The 20,947-nt window shown below is 27.8% G+C and overlaps 1 protein-coding gene across 3 annotated transcripts in view; it reads right to left on the bottom strand.

Annotated features, from left to right (window-relative positions):
* ssh (Protein phosphatase Slingshot) overlaps positions 1-20,947 on the bottom strand; it is a 106,070-nt gene that overhangs the window by 81,318 nt on the left and 3,805 nt on the right. For 2 of the 3 annotated variants that reach the window (XM_089073416.1, XM_011640222.3), the window contains exon 2: positions 18,858-18,913. In XM_089073416.1, the coding sequence (XP_088929542.1) occupies positions 18,858-18,913 (56 nt within the window). Of the gene's footprint in view, positions 1-5,834; positions 6,356-18,857; positions 18,914-20,947 lie in introns of those variants that run through there. The other variant, XM_011640223.3, reaches the window with a different exon arrangement.

Raw genomic sequence — 20,947 nt, 5'->3', positions numbered from 1 at the left:
CTTACTTTGAAATATTTTGTTATTTAAAATAAACGAAGCATATAATATCAAAATCTGTAAACAGAGGAGACAGAGGATAATAATCTTTTTGTCAAGAACATTTTAATTAACATTTTCATTAGTAATGCTTTCTTCGACAAAGATTTTATTAAATAAAAGTATTTGTATCTGAATATGCAAAGCTGTACTATGCATATAAAGCTGTAACAACCATATTTATAGAGCGAATGAGAATCAACTTTTTCTATAGGTGACCTTTTCTTGACAAATAATCAACACTTCCTTTCACATTTTACTTATACAAAGCGCGTAGTTGATGCTCCAAGTCAGCTGATACTGATAAAGGTGCGTTGCTTTCAGCGTAATACTTACTAAGATGCTGGAGCACGTCGGAATTCGGATACATATGTTTTTGAATAAGAACTTTTTATTTCTGCTTGTTAATAACCTCTTTTGCGTTACGTGAATTCTTCCATATCTCGATATGATTAGTTTTACTAATCTCTTGTATAATATAAAAATGACTAATGCTGACATTTAGAGATAAACTTAAATAAAATAAATATTTATGGATGTGTGAAATTTGTATCCTAACATTAAAATTCTATATTCAAATTCTATTCTGATCAGAGTTTCTATTCTATTTTCAAGAGACTAAGAGACTCTTCTATAATTTATAAACAGAGTTCTGCTTAATAGTCAGAAAATTTAAAAAATGAAACTTTTATTTAAATTTGAGATCAAATGGTTCTGAACAATTTAGTTTCATTTTATAAATATAAATATTATAAAATTAGTGATACACACACACACACACACACACACACACACACACACACACACGCGCGCGCGCGCGCGCAATATAAATAAATTATAGAAGAGTCTCTTAGTCTCTTGAAAATAGAATAGAAACTCTGATCACAATAGAATTTGAATATAGAATTTTAATGTTAGGATACAAATCTAACAAATCTCACACATCCATAAATATTTATTTTATTTATGTGGATGCGTACGCACGCACAAAATATATCATCTCAGTTCTTCAAATCGAATACTTCGTCAAAGTTAGCATACTATTCAAACTGGAGCATGTAGATAGACGATTGGACTTTCATAGTTCGTAAAAAAAAAAAAAAAAAAAAAAAAAAAAAAAAAAAAAAAAAAAAAAAAAAAAAAAAAAAAAAAAAAAAAAAAAAACGGTTCGTATGCCGGTGAAGGCTGCGTTGCCAAGTATTCCACCATCTTAAACTGGACCACTGCTAACGGTACGAGAAGTATCTCTCATACATAATTTCTGATCTCTCAATTAATCTTTATTACAGAATCTGTTTTTTGTTAAAAAATATTTTATGTACAAAAAGACAATTTAACTGAAACTAAATAAGCAATTGTGAAAAAAGTAATGAAAAGTTTTCCATTGTGTGCAAAAGTCATTGTTTGAAAAGGTAATTAAAAAAAAAATTAATTTTATTTTATATTTTAAATGTATCAAAATCACATCTCTCATAAATAGTTTAATTTAATTCACATCATCTTGTTATTAAAATCAAATACAATCGATTAAACACATTCTGATATATATATGGCATGTTATGCGATAAAGAGTTAATTCTATTGTAATTCTAATGTAATGTGAATATTTCAGAAAATGTCACCATTGTGCACAAAAGAAAAATTCTCTGATTTAATAAACTTGCGAAAATCCAAAGAAATTTATTCGTTGAAATATAATCCAATCAAATCATCTTGTTTGTCTAAAAAAATACAATTATATGATTTTTCAAATAATAAATATTTTTATATAAAAGAAAATATTTTTCTGAGAAAAATTGATCTCGCTTTTAATTTAAACAATGTTATTATATTTTTCAACAATGTTATATTATTCAAACCACTTCACCTTTTATTTCAATAAAATTATTGAAATTTTTATAAAGATCTTTTTTGTCTTAATAATTGTATTGTCAAAATTATATTTAATTTATTTTCATCTTGGATTCTCTCATTTTAAGAGAGCTCATTTTAATTTGAATTTAATAACTATTTAGGGGACTCATCTTTCAAAAGGCTATTTTAATAGAAATAATTGAAATGTTTGATAATATCTTTTATAATTTCTATTTACGAAAAATAAAAGTTCATCACATCCATCTGGCGGTGATGCATATCTATGCTGCATATTGCTCGCATGTTCATGTTTTATTTCATTAAAAAATATTTATTATAACTAAAGAATATATTATTTCATCGAAAAAAATTATTTGAAACAATCGCGTTTTTTCTATCAAATAACATGATTTAATGTAATATCGTTATTCAAAAATATAAAATACGTTTTGTATAAAATATTTATTTAAATTAAACAAATATAAAACAAACAAATAGGAATACAAAGAAATCTTTCTTTTTGTGTGTATATCAAAAAAACAAAATTTGTTCTTTGTAAACCGTTTTCTTCTAACGGTTAACTAAGCAATTGTGCCAAGCAGAAAGGTTGCCCTGCATAAAATATAATTAAAAAGAAGTTGCAATTGATTCTTTCGATCTACAATTATACCGGATTCTGACATCATCTACATCAAGACTTCATTCGTATCCATTAAAACAAAGTAAGTAGTGATAAGTGGAGTCGCAGTCGAATAAAATTACACCAACAAGGCTAGCTTGATTAAAAAACATTTTTTTTAACAAGAAAAGATTGAAGGCAAGATCACAAGTTTTCATTCAATTTATATATAATTAATGTACCCATATACAGAATAAGATATTTACATTTACGTTGAAGCTGACGTTTGATAATATAAATTGATAATATGCGCAACTTTTTCTCGTTCGATATCAATATTTATTAATAATTTAAAAATCAAATTGTTTCAGAAATTGATATTTTATTTAACTGGCATTATTTTAACAAGATAATTTTTTATCAAATCGATTGGCATCAATGTATATAATTGCTAATGGTATCTAATAGGGATTTACGCCTAAAGGAATTTGCCGTAATAATCCACCATAATCTTTTAAGTTTATGCCACAAAAGATGCCACAAATGATTTTGCTGGAATTATAAAGAGGATAGGATTATAAAGAGTATTATCGATCGTACCTTAGGATAGATTAAATTACTCACGCGGACTCCTATAGTGCGAACAATATATTCATTCGATACCTGCTTTACTATACTTCGAAAATGACACCTGACTTATAATTCCGTTTTATATCAGCAACTCGGTGTTATGTACACACATGCAAACATACATTAAATCAGTATTGTTATCGCTATGCTAAACGTAACGATTGGTTTTTTTTACACGTTATTGATCTCTTTATGTAAAATGGTACATTATCCAAACTAATTCTCTCAGATAAAAATAATTGATGTCTTTCATTTTTCAAAAAAAATCTGCACAAAAATGTTATATTATTTAAAAGTTTCTATTGCAAATTATAATAAAAATTAAATAATAACAACATTTGTCATATTATAAATATTTTATTTTATAATTATTCGTAATATTTGTAAATTATTATTTTAAATAATACATTATTAAGTACTTTAATTATTTTTTAATTTAAAAGTGCCGAAGGAGATAGGAAATTTCTTTCTTCATAAAAGATTAAAATGTACAATTCTAAGATTAACTTAAACAAGATTGGAAATGCATCATGTGATAAGAAAATTGCAAAATATTCTCCAAAACAAGACATTTAAAATTTAATTAATCAAAAATTAATAAAATTAATAAACGATTAATCGATAACGATCGAGCGTTGAATGTAAAATTGCCGACTTCTAGATTTTCATTGCAGATTTGTATTTATAGAACAACTGTTATATCAATTACAATGCATATTGATTACAAGTATTGTAATAATAGTGAAGATAAAGAGACAAATGAAATTCATGTGATTAAAATCGGAAACGAACATTGTAAAGCGCGAATGTGGTTAAATATTTGGCGTTTTTGCAAAATCAATTTGCGTAACATATTCGATACGCTTGTAAAGGTTCGCAATGCACATTTAATAATGGGCGTTGTGTGAACGTCATAACACAGATACATATGACAATCTTATCACTTGGGTCAAGTTATATTGATCATTTGGTTTACTTAATCTCGAATAAATGATTTGATGATAATTCTAAATCATGATGATAACGTAAAATTTCGTTCTCGAGATTGGCGTTACAATTGATGTTGAATCTCAACTCTCCAACTTTCTCTCAGCACTTTTTTCGAAAAGTTTCAAAGGATATTTATTCAAACTCGAAAAAAAATTCCTTGAGAATCCCTTCGTTTTCAAGGCAATTCATTAAAAATAAGAGAATTAGAAATAAATATATATTTATTGTGCAAAGTTCTTCAAATTTTTATTCATAAAAATTCATAAAAGTTTATAAATTATAAAATAAAATTAACAAGTTACTTGAGTTTCAATAATTAAATTTGAAAAAAATTTTTTTTAAATATAAGAATAATTAAAAATATAAGGAGAAATTCTAAAGAATAAATATTTTATACTGCATAAAATTTTCAAAGTTTATTTTCAAAAACTACAAATAAAAAATTATATAATGCATAACCGATGCAAAATTCAATTTTTATAAAACTAAGAAGATAAATATCCGTCTTCATTCTCGTCAACTAAACTTGCACCTAACACGAAAGCATTGTCTTCAATATTGAATATAATTGCTTGATTTCTCGAAACATTCACAAATTCTCTGAAAATTTCAAATTTTTCCGGATAACACACACACACACACGCACACGCACGCACACGCGCGCGCGCACACACACACACACACACACACACACACGCACACACACACACACACACACACACACACACACACACAATTTTGTTAATCTTAATTAATGCTGATTTATCGTCGTCAAGATTATTAGCGTTTTCCATTGGAAAAACTAATGTACACTGAGTAATTATATTGCTGCTCAATTGATTACTTTCTTATTCCTTTCTTTATAATAAATAATAATTAATAAATAATTTAACTTATAAGAGTGATGTGTTTCACTGTAAACATACTGTAAACTTGCATTATTATTGCAATATTAGTGCAATTTTTATCAAAATCTAGCACAGCACAATAGTAGAAATAAAATTAAATTTTTGTTTACAGAACAACTGAATCTTTGCATTACAATAAAACTTTATATAAATAATCTTAAATACTTAAAATACTTATATAAAAAAATGAGATTTTTATCATCATTTTTTAATTATATATTACATACTTCTACTTATTTATTTAAATAATTTTTAGAATAATTTTTGAGTAATTCTTAATTTTTCCACCTTGTAAATTGTTGATGAACTTTTTTGGTATTATTATTATTCGGTATTATTTTTAAATGCGACTTGAAACAATCTGTGAGTTTTTCATAAGCTTTTCAAGGTAAATATAGAATATAAAGATAAAGATAAGTATCATATGTATCATCCTTAAAGCATCCTAAATATTATAGATATAACATTTTCCCGGAAAACTGATGCAGCACCAATGCACAACTAACCTCTGCATCGCAATCAAAATTTTACATAAATCATCTTGAATATTGAAAATTTGTATAAAAAAAAAATTGACTTTTGTTATTATTTCTTAATTATATTTAATACATATTAAAGCGCACTACTTTCTACTTTATATTTAAATGTTTGATCCAGGTTTTAAATCGTCATCAAAATATTTTATATTATTTCTAAATGCCGTCTAGAATAATCCATAACTTTCCCATTGTAAATAAAAATAGGCGTAATATATCTTTATAACGCATATGCGGCGTGACACATCGGGATCGTAATACCTGATATACTGGATATATCCATGCCTGGCATCCTCGAGTAGAAACCCCGTGGGGTTTCTCATCTCGATGTTCTCGAAGACCATCGAGGTTAGTTCACAGGACACTCCGCGCGTTCAGCCCCGCCGCGTATCTTGGCGGCTTAACCGCTCGCCTCCATCAATCCTCAGCCGCGGCACTCATCGCACAATCTCAGGCAACACACGGCATTAGAGAATAAAGAAAAAAGGAAAAGAACAGCGCGATCACTCATCGCCCTCGATGACAGGCGCGTCGACTATTTCACGATCGACTCATCTCCCTCGGAAGACCGGCGCGCATCGCGATGTAGGCGAACTCCGAGAGGGACACGCCACCAAGCACCATTCCACCTCGCGCCGGGTTCGCGATGCGCGACGGGTCACGCATCCGCGCGAGCGAAAGCGAGAGGCGGCGAGGTTCACGCCGGAGCAACGTACAACAACGAACGAGCACGAACGCTATGAGTCGCGAGACACCCGAAGACTGAGACCCGAGCGGACGCGAACAAGCGCGAGAATCCTCTCTTTCCCCCACCAATCCGTACGCGCTCGTCCCCCACCATTTCCCCGCGCCGCCGCCACTCGACCTCGCGTACACTCGACACTCGCAGCGACTTCTCGATTCTCGGTCGATCGGGAGAAGGCCGTATAGGGAGGAGAGGGAGGAGAGGGATTCTTTTCTTTTTTTTCTTTGTATTTCGCGCAACACACACTTTGATGTATTTAAAACTTACATACGTAGGATCTTTTTTAATTAAAAAAAATCATATGATGCATCATATGAATGTGATTTTTTTTTCCTTATTAAAATATTCTAGAGATATATTTTTTTTTTAGATTTATTTTTTGCTAAAATTCAAACAAATTTATTCATTGGAATAATCCAACCGAAATCATTGAGCTAATCAATTGTTGGACTTTTCAAACAAAAATAGAATGGAAGAATAAAAAAATAGAACGTGATAAGAAGACTAGAACATTTGAAAAGAAAATCATCAAATAGAATTTTTAAAACAGACTGCCTTGAAAATTAAGGAATTCTCAAAGAATTTTTTTCCAGGTTTGAATAGACACCTTGAAAAAGTTCCTTTGAAGTTTTCCAGAGAAATATTTTACTTGAAAGAAAATTTATTTTTTAGAAAATTGGTTTCACTTTTATTACATAAACAATTTTATTATATTATTCAAGCAATTTCATTATTTCAATAAAAAATATTGGAATTTCTAAAGATATTTTTCTTAATTATTGTATTGTTAAAATAATATTTAATTTATTTTCTACTACTAGTCTATTTCTACTACTTTCTACTACTACTATTTTGAAGCCTCCTATTTGACGCAACTCCATTTGAGTGCAATCCTCATTTTTTTCGTTTTCAAAAAATCATTTCAATAGAAATGATTGAAATAGTCTCATAATACTGCATTTTTATTCTATTTATGAGAAATAGAACTCCTTCGCATCCATCTAGTGGCGGTGCCGCATATTACTCGCGGAGCTAAAGAACATATAATTTCACTAAAAAAAAGTTATTTCAAACAAGCGTATTTTTTCTATAAAATAATAAGATTTTACGCAATATCTTCATTCAAAAATATAAATATTTCAAAAATATAAAATATATTTATTTGGATCAAACATAGAAATAGAAATATAAAATGAAATCTTTCTTTGTGTGTATAATATATGAAATATTTTGTTTTAACTACAAAGTTCTTAATTAATATCGGCATTCCAAAATAATGCTAATTTTTTAAAATTAACATGTTACATCGGAGTATTAATGATTACAACATTTACTAGCAGTTTCGCTTTTTTTCTTGAAATTTTAAAATGAAGTAATTACATAGAAAACAATTGCCTTGATGATTTGCTTTACGTCATGCGTTGTATCCTCATGAAATCATTGGCTGAACATTTCGAATATATTTATGTATGTATGCATGTAAATACATATATTATATAAATATATGTGAATCTATGTAAATATATTTAATATACAAATTCACTATGCACGTATCTATTCGCAATTTTATTAAAAAAAGAGAGATTACATCTGAAAACTAACATTTCTTTCATTTCTTTTAACGATAGTTTAATAATTTAGAAATTCTTCCTTAACAAAAAAAAAATTAATACAACAAACAATTAACATTATTATTTCAAAATTAAATATACCAAAATATGCATTACAAATTAAAATTTATATAAATTTTATACAATTTAATACAAAATTTTTTCAAAATTAAATTAAATGAATTTTATCTATTATTTATTTACCTTACGCTACTTATACCTAACGCTTGATTTTACTAATTAAATCTTCAATTCACTTCATTTTCGAAGATAAAAAAATAATGTTAAAGGTTTCTATATGGATTTAGACGAAAGATTACATAGATTTTGCACAACTTAATACAAAAAGTTATATAACACCGAATAAATGTAATTATTGAATTGACATATTGTTCAACACATGAAAAATATAATATGATAATCGTTAAATGAAACAAAAAATATCTCTCGAATTATATAATCTAATCGTAATACTAACGTTAATCAACACCTTTTTCTTTTTGCTATTTTCTGAATTTTTTATTGTCTTTGCCTGTTGAAAGGTATTACATTAAGGAAAGGACATTGTACATAAAAAAAGCTTAATGACACCAAGTATACTGTAAATAGCAATTCACTTTAGAATTATAACATTATATTATCAAGGATATTTACAGAAAGGTATTGCGTGTTACATGACCATTAATTAATGACATTAATACATACAGAATATAGCGATAAAACACGCGATAAAAATTTGTAATACGTGATATATTACTTTTTATATTCTCATCAAGGATTTAGGGAAAAATGGCAAATGAGTTTAACGAACCCATAATTCGTTTTATCTCTCGTTTCTGTTCGAGAAAAGTCTAGCTATATTTGAAACATTGGAAAGAGGCATGTAATCTCCGGCGGAAATAAATGATTTTTAGGGGATCGAAAGAATAAATTCATCTTTCGCGTGGATGTGTAGCTAACATTGTAACGTGTTATGACAGTAACTTTACTTATAATGGTCACAATCAACCATTATATGTGTATCATTGTATTGTTGACGTGTTATTCTAAACACGTTATTTGCGATAAATATCATCACATGCCTCGGTAGTCAATAATAAGAAGGGAGGGTGTGCGTCACGGCGGGGCCCGACGAACCAGTCCTGAAAACTCGTAATTATTTTGTGAAAAAATACCACCTCAGTCAGGAACCATCGAACCTGGATCTCCTGATTATCGGGCATCTTATCTGCTACCGAGGCATGTGATGATATTTATCGCAAATAACGTGTTTAGAATAACATGTCAACAATACAATGATACACATATATACGTATATTACAATATACATATATATATATATATATACATGTATTCTCTCGAATCCCCACGACCGGTACTCCAGAGAGATGATGGTCCTATTCTCTCGATTTATTATGGCATAGTTTGACAGAATATAAAGTACCTCGTAAATTATTAATTTTGCAATAATCGTACTAATACTCGTACTAATAATGGTATTAATACTTTTAACTATGCACAGAATAATAGTCAACAAATCTATTAGTGTAGAGATAGTATATAGTTATCTTTTTTGAAAAAAGAATGTACTTGTACATAGATAATTGTGAATAGTTATGTAGTTGAATAGTTATTAGAATTAGTTTTTTAAAGCAACTATCTTCATATCAATTACTTTATCTCATTATTGTATAAAAATATTAAGATTATGAGAAAGTAAATAGTTTACGAGATATTTTCTATTTTGCGTGCGCGCCCGCGCGTATATAAAAAGTAATTAAATATTCTATGTATTTAATCATAGTAAGTTATTATTTAAAATAAAGTGATTTTAATATAGAATACATAATGAAGGTCTGTTCTGCTTAGTAAGTATAGTGCTCTACTGCATGCTTTTATCTCATTGTGATTAGGGTAACAGTGCGTAATGCCGCTTATGATCGTGCAATTAAAATCTCCTTAGCGGGTGATGAAAAGTGATAAAAAGTTGGCAAAGGGTAGCATCGATTTTTATTTATTATCGCCATCAAAAGTGCTTTATTTCAATGCGCATGAAAAGAAACATATTATTAAGATGTAGAAGTAAAATTAAAAATTAATGATATCTATAGTTAATTTTAATTATAATTAAATATATATATATATATATATATATATATATATATATTTTTTTTCTTTTTTTCATTTCCATCTACTAAAAAGGAAAATATATATATATATATATTTTTTTTTTCCTTCTTAATAATACAATGTTATCGATGGAAATGAAGAAAAATAAAATGTATATATATTTAATTATAATTAAAATTAACTATAGATATCATTAATTTTTAATTTATATATATATATATATATATATATATATATATATGTAGGCATTATTATATATATATATATATGCATTATGTATTTATATATTATATTTATATAATGCGCATATATACATTTACGTAATATAACATTAAATAGTTGACATCACATAGTTAAAATTAATTGCTAAAAAATCAAATTTACAATTTAAGTCATCGATAAAAAATGTAAAAATATATCAGTGTATACAGAGTGTTCCATAATATGTGAACCCATTTCGACAATAGGACGATATAAAAAAAATGGAGGATATAAAAACAATATGTACCTATTCTCTAAATCCTAAAACCTGGCATACATATTATTATAATTCATGTATATAAAGAACTTCGTGATGGATTATACAAAAAATAAAAAAAATGAAATATTAAGAATAATAATCGTAAATCTTTATAGCTATTTCGTAATAACTTATAAATTTACATTTATGTATCTATGATATTTGTCAATTTCTTTTCTATTTTTGCTTAAAAATGCGAGTATGGAATGAAGTTAGCAACTTTAGTTTTCAAAAATTCTGATCAGAGTTCTACTTTTCTTGTAAAGAAAAATGCTTCACAACCAAAAACTTCACAACTTAAAAATGCAATGTAAAAAGAAATACAACACACGACATTTCGATCATCGCGCTTTCTTACAAAGCCTCAGACTAGACATTATGCTTACAAAAGAGGGATTACATTCGTGCCAGACTAACCGGCGATGTACGGGTTGTACATGAATTATTCACGAACTTCTCGAAACAGACATCCGCATATGATTGCGACGATCAATAGGTCCCAACAGGTTCGGGGTCTCACGAATTGTCATCTTTCACAGATTCTCTTTTCAAAACAAAAGAGAGATATCATGTTACAAAAGATGGATGCGTGCAGCATCCAGTCAAGAAAATTAATCCAGTCAAAGAAAATTTATATTCAAATTGAAAAATCTAGACTTTTATTATAAGCGCAATTATATGGCTATGCATCAAAGATATAAACAAAAGATTGATATCTCTATCACATTCCTTTACGCAATTAATTCAAATTTGATAATTAGTCCGATTAGCGATTTGACAAAGAAACATGTCATGTAATAAAAGTGAAATCTTATCAATATTGATAAGATTAAAATTAAAAACTTAGAGGAATAAAAATATAAAAATTTCAATAAAAAGTGTAATAATTAATTTACTTTAAAAAGTGTAATAAATAATTAATTTTTATTTTTATTTTAAACTAATAAATATAGAAAAATATTTAAATATTTTCTCAAAATGCTGAAATATAATGAATATAATTATATAATAATTTAATAAATAGCGGACCTTTTAAATAAAAAAACCGAAAACATTTTATTCCCTATTAATTATTTTTTGTCTTAATGTGTCATTTTTGTCAATATTAATTACATTTTTATTACTTTATACGCAAATAAATTATTGTCATATCTCAATGCGAGGTAAATTTAACACTATGAAGATTTAAAATAAGATATATCGGAGAATGTAATTAGCATTATTATCCATACTCGATATAAAGATATAATAATAATAATAATAATATTTTGAACCAACATGTTAAGTCAGTTATGTAAACTTTCATGTTGTTCAATTTAATTTACTATTTTATTAATTAAATCGGAATGCAAAAGTAAAAATAAAACCGCCAAAGATAAAAAGTAAAATTTAATAAGCAATTTTACGGCGGTAAGATATAAATTTTGACAATGATTCATTAACAGCAGGATAGTATAAATATTCGCGAAAGGATCTCTGCATGACTCAGTGAAAATCGCCCACTCGACGAGATCGACGAACGTCCATCTTCGTGTCTCGTACAAATTGAAGTGCTGATCAGTCTGTTCTCTACTGTGTTACTACTTATGTGCTGTTTTCTCGAACAAGCTATTTTTCTCGCGCCGATTTGCACGCGAAGGATGTGCGAATAAATGTCAGACAAATAAATGTCCAGACAACGAACCGATGTAAATCGGTGGTGATCTACAGAATGCACGAAATATGCCAGAAATATCGCACTTTTTTAAAATTGCACCCATTCCTCCGTCACTGTTAATATAAATTTCATCAGAGAATCATTCTTCGCATTTTAGATAATTAAATTTGTATTTATATTTCTAAATAGAATTTAGAATTTAAGGAAATAATAAATTGCAATAATAACTTGTCATTAATTTTAGAAGAAAAAAATCTTATCGCAGAGTACAATTATTTATCGTGCGATTCGCAAAATAATAACATTCATAACGATACTAAATCTGTCCCGAAAGCTCATAACATTAGTAGAAATATACTGGAGAAAGTCCATAGAAATAGAATAAGAAATACAAATACGAAGATATATTATTTCCGTGTTTATTTCCTTCGTACAAAAAAAAAAAAAATTACCAGAACTCGTAAAACTATAATAAAACTGATAACTGAAATGAGTGACGCGATATATACACGCGTTATCCACGTTAGGGAGAAAAAAAAAATACATGTATATCCGGCTATTATTCTCAACAAGTCTCGTGATTCTTTGTTAGTGAAATTTACGAAAGACCAGAAATCCCGTTCAAGGCAGACTGCCTTGATCAGATTCGGATCCCGAGAGCAGGTCGTTGGGAGTTCTCGCGAGCCCCAGCTTCTCTTCACTTGAAGCGTGATATTTAAAATGCATACGAACATACATTTAAAAAGCGACACCGGCAAAGTGTTAACTCGCAATCCGATCGTTAACAAACGTCGAACTCGTATTGCATTGTAACCGCGCGAAGGCATATTGAAACTGCATACGCTATATAATTGGGAATAATAATGCCTTAAAGGCAACAAGTATTGCGGTCAACAAGATCTTTACGACTACGTAATAATTATACGATTATATACGTTTGATTCGTTCAGTTAGTCTAGTGAGCGCCATCAGAAACAGAAAATTAGAAGACACAGAAAATTAGAAGAGTCAAACTGCCTGAAAAAGTAAAAAAGACTAAAAATGAACGTTGTTAAACGAAAGAAGTCTTTTTGTTTTCAATACAAAAGAAGAAAGTATATAAGATTACGGTTTTATATATATATATATATATATATATATATATATAAAATATGTAATTAGAAAAAAAGATTTTGTAAATTAATTACACCCACACACATCCACACACATCCCCCCACACACACACATCACCCATCCACCCCCCCCCACACACACACACACACGTAATTAACTTTCAAAATCTTTTTTTCTAATTATATATAAATATGTTTGAATAAATAATAACGTTTATAATAGATAAATATAAATCGATTGAGATGACAAAATTTCACATTTTTATTACGAATATTTAATAGTTTCATTGATTGATATTCTATTGAATTAACATTTCTTTCTAGTTGAACAGAATCACGCAGCTTGCTATTAACTTCATATTGTCATTGGCAACCTGAACTTTAATCGATTTAAAGGTCGCGTATCGAATACGTGCCCTGTTGAAATGCCTTACGAATAATCTAGCCAAAAATAGCAAGCGGTCATTGGTTCTGCTAGAAGCAAGATTGAATTAAGAGTATTGCATTACGATTGATTGCCTACAAATCGATATTGCCACATATTCTATACGGAGATGAAATAAACGAAAAGCACATATTATTCATGATATATCATCAATAACCAATAGTCATCTGACATTGAAAATAATCACGATCATTTGTTCATTCTTTTGTTCAATAAAAATTATTGGTGTATATGTAAAGTTGGTGTATCACTTAACAGAAAATCATGAATTGTTGAGAGTTCTGATTTTATTTTCAATAGTTCTATAGTTTTCTAAATTAAACAAATAGTCTTCTTATTTCCTATTTATTGAAATTAAAACTATTAAAAATCGACAAGCAAGAAAGCTTTGCAATAATTGTTCAAATGATATAGCATCACAATTTAATCCATTTAATCCTACAATGATTTAAATTTATGTAAAAGTTTTCATCTATTCAATTTAATTATAAAAAATTAGATTCATAATTCGAGATCTTGTAACCACATCCGCGATTAAAAACCCTCAATAATCGCTACTCTCGTTAGAACTGGGATATTTTAATATTTGTTCGCAAAGAAAGATTTTTCATGGTTGCCATAGATCTGGAAAACTTAGAAAACTGGGAAAAATCATGGAAATTTAAATTAATAGAGAAAACTTGAAAAAGTCGGGAAAAGATGTAAAAAAAAATCTGGAATTTTGAACTTTGCTCACAATTCCTTTAAATGCTCCTTTAAATGCTCTTGTTTTAAAAAATATTTATAATTTTTTCAACTTTTCTTTATTTAATCTCTCTTTTCATAATTACATTCTTTTGTGTGTGTGTGTGTGTGTGTGTGTGTGTGTGTAAAAATATGTATATGTATGTATGTATGTATGTATGTATGTATGTATGTATGTATGTATGTATGTATGTATGTATGTATGTATGTATGTATGTATGTATGTATGTATGTATGTATGTATGTATGTATGTATGTATGTATGTATGTATGTATGTATGTATGTATGTATGTATGTATGTATGTATGTATGTATGTATGTATGTATGTATGTATGTATGTATGTATGTATGTATGTATGTATGTATGTATGTATGTATGTATGTATGTATGTATGTATGTATGTATGTATGTATGTATGTATGTATGTATGTATGTATGTATGTATGTATGTATGTATGTATGTATGTATGTATGTATGTATGTATGTATGTATGTATGTATGTATGTATGTATGTATGTATGTATGTATGTATGTATGTATGTATGTATGTATGTACGTATACATACACAATACTCATTTATTTTTTGTTGGATTGAAATTTGCATTCAAGATTATATTATGTTACTAGTTTTCTAAAATTTCATCTAATAATATAAGCTTTTCCCTGCTTCTAAAGGTAAAATTTAATATTGTTGGCCATGAAAAATCCTTTACTTTGCCTGTAAAACATGGGAAAGTCAAAGAATTTCAGAATTAATTTTCTGTGGAAACCCAGTCATTTCCTCATTTGATCCAAAGAGCAACTTCGATTACGTCTCCTGCGTAACGTAACTTTATGATCCGCGCATGAAGCGGAGATGTTACGCAAACATGCCGTAGAAAGTCGGACGATTAAGAGCGAAGCCTTCTCTTCGCGACGTCCGGTAGGAGAGTGAATCGGAGTTCCGTGAGGATTTCTCACGCGTACACATTGATTTACATTGGCACAAATGCGACGGAGATCGAAAACGCATTGTGTTATCTTTGCATGACATGAATCAAGAAATTTACGAGCGAACTACAGCACTTTTCTTTTTTGTGAAAAACATGGATTATCGGGCGAATTATAACGACGGTGTGGATGAAGCAAAGACGTCTTTTCATGAGGAAAACGCTAGAACTCGTTTTCGCCGTTGATTAAATAACACTTTTCTCGTCGTCGTTATTTCCTGCTGAACCGACGCGATTCCGGAAGCGAGATAATCATGAATTCACGATACTCGTGCAAGCAAATACAAGTCTTCCTTTCGCCAGGAAGAAATCGTGGATTGTTGACATCATAAAACTGGTTCATGAAAAGTTCGTTGTACTCATTATTTTCATCATGATTTAATTTAAAATTTAAATTTTAATTATAATGCCATAAAGCATTAAACTGCTTGATTAACAAGAAGAACTGTGTAAGATAATAACTGTGTAAGATAATAAAATTTATATGTCAAGTGTATAGAAAAAAATTAGTCTTAAATCAAGACTACATTCACATATGAATGTGATCAAAAATGTTATTATTTTATCAGAAAAATTTTAGCCTTGATTTGATTGAATTTGCCGTTTGAATTTATATTGGTACAAACATAGATATAATTTTTTATATAATTTGTTGGTCTTGAGCAAAAATAATACTTGCATCAATATAAATCGAATCAAATCGACTAAAATTTTTTGGGAATAATTGATAATATTTGTCTTGATTTAAAACTAACTTTTTTTTCTTTATATGCATATTATATTTTTATATAAAATGCTGCCAAGTATCCTTAAGAGGATGCTAGACTTGTTTGTTTTACTGACTGAACATATATTTCGTATTTCGCTAATTTTGTCGCTTTCCTTAATTTGAATGAGAAATCCTTTTCCATAATGAGAGAAAACATCAAAATAAATATGAATATATAAAACAATATGAAAAAACAAGAAAAATTTCTATACTACAATTTCCTGTTAGTGGCTACTTAAGCCACTTATTCACTTGATGTAAATAATACCAAGTGTGTATTCAAACAGAATCTATCCAATCATATTTATTCAATATATAAGAATATTTTAAGATAAGAATATTTTAAGAAGAATATTTAAGAATATTTTCAATATATAAGAATATTTTAAGACTCCAAAACATCATTTGGAAGTTTGTAGAAGAACAGAGGACGAACAGAGAAGTACTAATCTGAGTGCTGATACATTATCATTTATGTGAAATTTAAAAAGTTAGGTTCATATATATGCAAAAATATATATGTATGAGTGTATGTATACATAAATGCATCTATGTATGTCAGATGTGCAAATATGTGAACACTCTCGTCAGAGTTCGCTTGTTAGTCCAGCATCCCCTTAAAGAAAAGAGATACATTATGAGAAATAAATGAGAACATATCTTTAAATTCAAAATTCAAAAACGAAATAGATTAGTGTATATTTTATTTTAAAACAGCGATATTACTCGATATATAGTTAAAAGATTAAAACTTACTAATCGATGTTGTGTTTTCAATACATTTGAATATTTTCATAATCTTTTTTTACACTAAGTAAATAATTTTTATAAAAATATATAATATCCATTATATTTTTATCATAACATCAACATGTACATAATTGTATTATTATATTTTACCATCAAAAATTTTAATATATTAGAAAATAATGCATCAGTAATATAAAAATAACAAATCGTTTGAACAAAAGTTCTCTGAATTTGAACAAAAGTTCTCAAGATAAATTCTTAGAGACATGTATAAATTAATTTCAAATTACCCATTATGGCATAGCGATAAAATCAACGCCGACGTTGCAATCTTTCAGTACTTGTCTCCAAGAACATAAACGAGACATGGCACTATCCAACGCGATAAAAGCGCTTGGTGTGTCTCGAATATCCTATGATAAAATTTCAATCTCCAGTCTTGTAAAATCGTCAATTCGCGAGAACTTAACATAAAAAGATAGTCGAAGAGAGAATTCGAAATTGTATGTGTAATTTTTTTTGCACAAAGAAAAATCTTGTGAGGGGAATTTTAAACAACAATTATAGAAACCGATTAAACATCAATCTTCTCTATCTTCTTTATCAATGTTTAATAAGGCAAAAATAAATTACTCGCTAAGTACAGGTTGTTAGTAGATTGCACGTTATCAATTTAGAAAGCCACATTTGTACTCTATCACGATCACGATTTATTAGCCTGTGCCCACGTCAAATTCCGTTTCATTTTGTGTTTTTCGAAATCAGCTGGATGAATTATGTGCTGACAAAACGAGAAAATCGACTGAAAACATTCCGTGCATAAGATGAGAGCCCAGAGACTCTAGAGATCTCAACACGCTTAAGTGTGGCCTTGTGATTCGATCTTATCGCCATTGAAGCCGGGTGTATGTATCCGCTTATATAGGATGTCACGAACTCGCCGAAAAGATTTCAAGGCTCAAGTTTATAACGAGACTGCAACCTGAAGATGAAGAACCCTCACCTCATTGAAAAAAAAATATATGCCACAATTGAGTGCTAATTTCTTGATAATTAATTTGATTAATATACATTACTTGTGTGATTTTTATTTATTTTTAAAGTTATTTTATGAGCAATAAATTTGGGAGTAAGATATTTTGTAATTATTTGCTTTTCTCGAAATAGTTTAGATAATATCAAACCTCTATAATTATGTTTGACCATCTGCTCTTATACAATATAATAGGTGGTTGTTACATATAATAGTTATAATAGGTATAATAGTTTATAATAGTATAGCAAACTTTTGACATATCGCATTTATTAGAATAAAAATTAGTAAAAGATTCTAACATATCAATTTTTTCGTTTACGATGTTTGTGTTTTCAGATATAACTACTAGATAATTACTAACATACTAACATAAAAACTTGAGAAATTAGCATCCCTATTTAGTCCTATCTATCTTTTGTTTTAATTTCCTACCTTTCGTCCCTCCCCTTCTTCTTCCACTTCTTCCTCCACCCACTAAACATGTTTAGCGCAAATCACGTAATCAGTATAAAAATAATGTATAATTTATAGTATGCACTCTGCGTGTATTATATATGATATATTACTCTTAATTATATAGTATATTGCTCTTAATTATATATTACTCTAATAAAATATTTTCTATATAATTTATTAATTAATAAATGCTTATAATTTTTGTTTTACCTAGTTGTCTTGTTGAAGTGTTTAGTAAAAAAGATACACAATACTTTTGTATTAAAAAAAATATATATGTATATATTTAATATAATCATAATTGTGTAAACCTTACCTTTTACAATTTCTCGCGGTATCTTCATCATCAGCCGGTGCTCCTGCTCCTGAATCCTGAAAAATAATAATTCTTATATACTATAAAAAAGTAAAAGATGATAATAAATAAAGTTTATATTTCAAGATTCTTATCTTAGATTTTTCTTCAAAAATCAAAGTTCAAAAATTAAATTAGTCTGACTATAATTCTTTGAATTATAATCTAAGAAATTATTAATTAATAAAATTAAATTTTTATTTATTTTCTATTTATTTGTTTGATTAATAATTAATTTGTTTGATTAACTTCTGCTACGAATAAAAAGCATTAATAATTTAACAGTTAAAGCGCAATCGAACCGCTGCTTGGAAATTACATTAATGTCAGCTCTATGACAGAAAAATGCGTTTAAATTTTTATTCGTTCTCCAGAAGATAATTGAAACATTGTAACAATGATTACAAAACGTTAATAAATAAAGTTGTGTATACTTAAAGATGATGCTACTTCTATTAATGATACTTTTAAACTACCAAATAAGATTCAGTTATAAAGATTCAATTTAAAAATTTATTACAGTCATTTGACGAATTTTTATCGATAAATCAAACTTTGAAAAATAAAATAAAAATAAACTATAATTTCCTTTCAAGAATTGAATCTATAATTTACGATAAAACTTTTTATAGAGCATAGAGCAAGAAATAATTAATCGCACTTTGTGTGTCTTTGATTAATTTTCTTCAATTATATTTCTCCAAAACATCATAAAGATTGTTCATTGAAGATTGTTATAATTAATATTTTATTTTCAAATTTAAGCATAATTGATAGAGTTCTCAAAAAAATGAGAATTTATGTTTTGAAAAAAGTCCTGAGAAATAAATAAAGATAGAGATATCAATTCAAGAAAAAAAAAATGTTCTATGTTTTTATACAAAAATTAGTTATAACTATATTTTAATCAAATTGATTTAATTTAAAGATTCCAATAAAACTTATACAGCGTTATTTAGAATCCGCTTAAAAAGATTTCAGGAAAAAAAATGTTCCTATAAAAAACTTGTACAAATTTTCTATCGGAAAATATAAAATTGATAAAATTCTTTGTGCATGTGAAGCTAATGTATCATTTGAACGTATCATGGAAATTAATGAATTATTGCAAGTTCTTTCTTCATTTTATTTTCAATAGAGACTTCATTTTCAATAGTTTTTCTATAGTTTTTTTTTTTTTATAAAACAATTCATTCAGGCCATTAAAACACAAAAACATCTTAGAATAAATGAGATGCAACGCTAGATGCAATATTCTCATTTTAACCGGGACGAATTCTTTTGATACTCACACACATTGTCAAATTTTAAAAGATTTATAGTTTCACATGAGTTTTAGAAGCAATTCTATCGAAAATATTATTTTTTTTAATTTTCATCACACGAAAAAATCGTCAATATAGATTTACATGATATGCTGATTTTTGACAATTTGATTTATTCTAAAGTAGTTCTCGTATAGTTCTAAACATATGTTAACGTTTCCCAAAAAAATTTTGTTTATATCATTTATCTACTTTTTAAAAAATTCCTGTTGTTGCTCTATATATATATATATATATAAAAGAAAAAAAAATTTGTAAGAAAATAATTCCTATTCCGTTTTTCTTCAAAGAAAATATTTTGTACACACGCTTTGAGACGCTGGCTGACAATTCTCGACAATTCTGTTAATTCCAAAACAATTCTGAACTTATTCTAATGTTCTAACGTTTTCCAAAGAAGATATAAATTATTGATATAAATTATTTTAAAAAATAGACCAAATTTATGAATGTTGATCTCATATGTGTTTGTACAGTTTGTTTCTTTTTAAATAACATTATTTAAAAATTAAAAAAATCAATATTTTTGCCAGAATTCTATCTGAAACTCATTTAAAATTATAAACATTTTGAAATCATACAATATCAATATCAATAAAACTCACATCGGAAAGCAAGATGTATTAATTTGACATTTGACAAGTTTGCCTTAAGACACTTTTGTGCTTTAATAGTCAAAATGATTTGCTGAACTCATAGAAAACTATAGAACTATTGAAACTACAG

Source organism: Pogonomyrmex barbatus, unplaced genomic scaffold (assembly GCF_055798465.1).
Source record: "Pogonomyrmex barbatus isolate J1 unplaced genomic scaffold, ASM5579846v1 scaffold15, whole genome shotgun sequence".
Taxonomy (NCBI): Eukaryota; Metazoa; Arthropoda; class Insecta; order Hymenoptera; family Formicidae; genus Pogonomyrmex; species Pogonomyrmex barbatus.
This window is presented reverse-complemented; position numbering and strand designations above follow the sequence as displayed.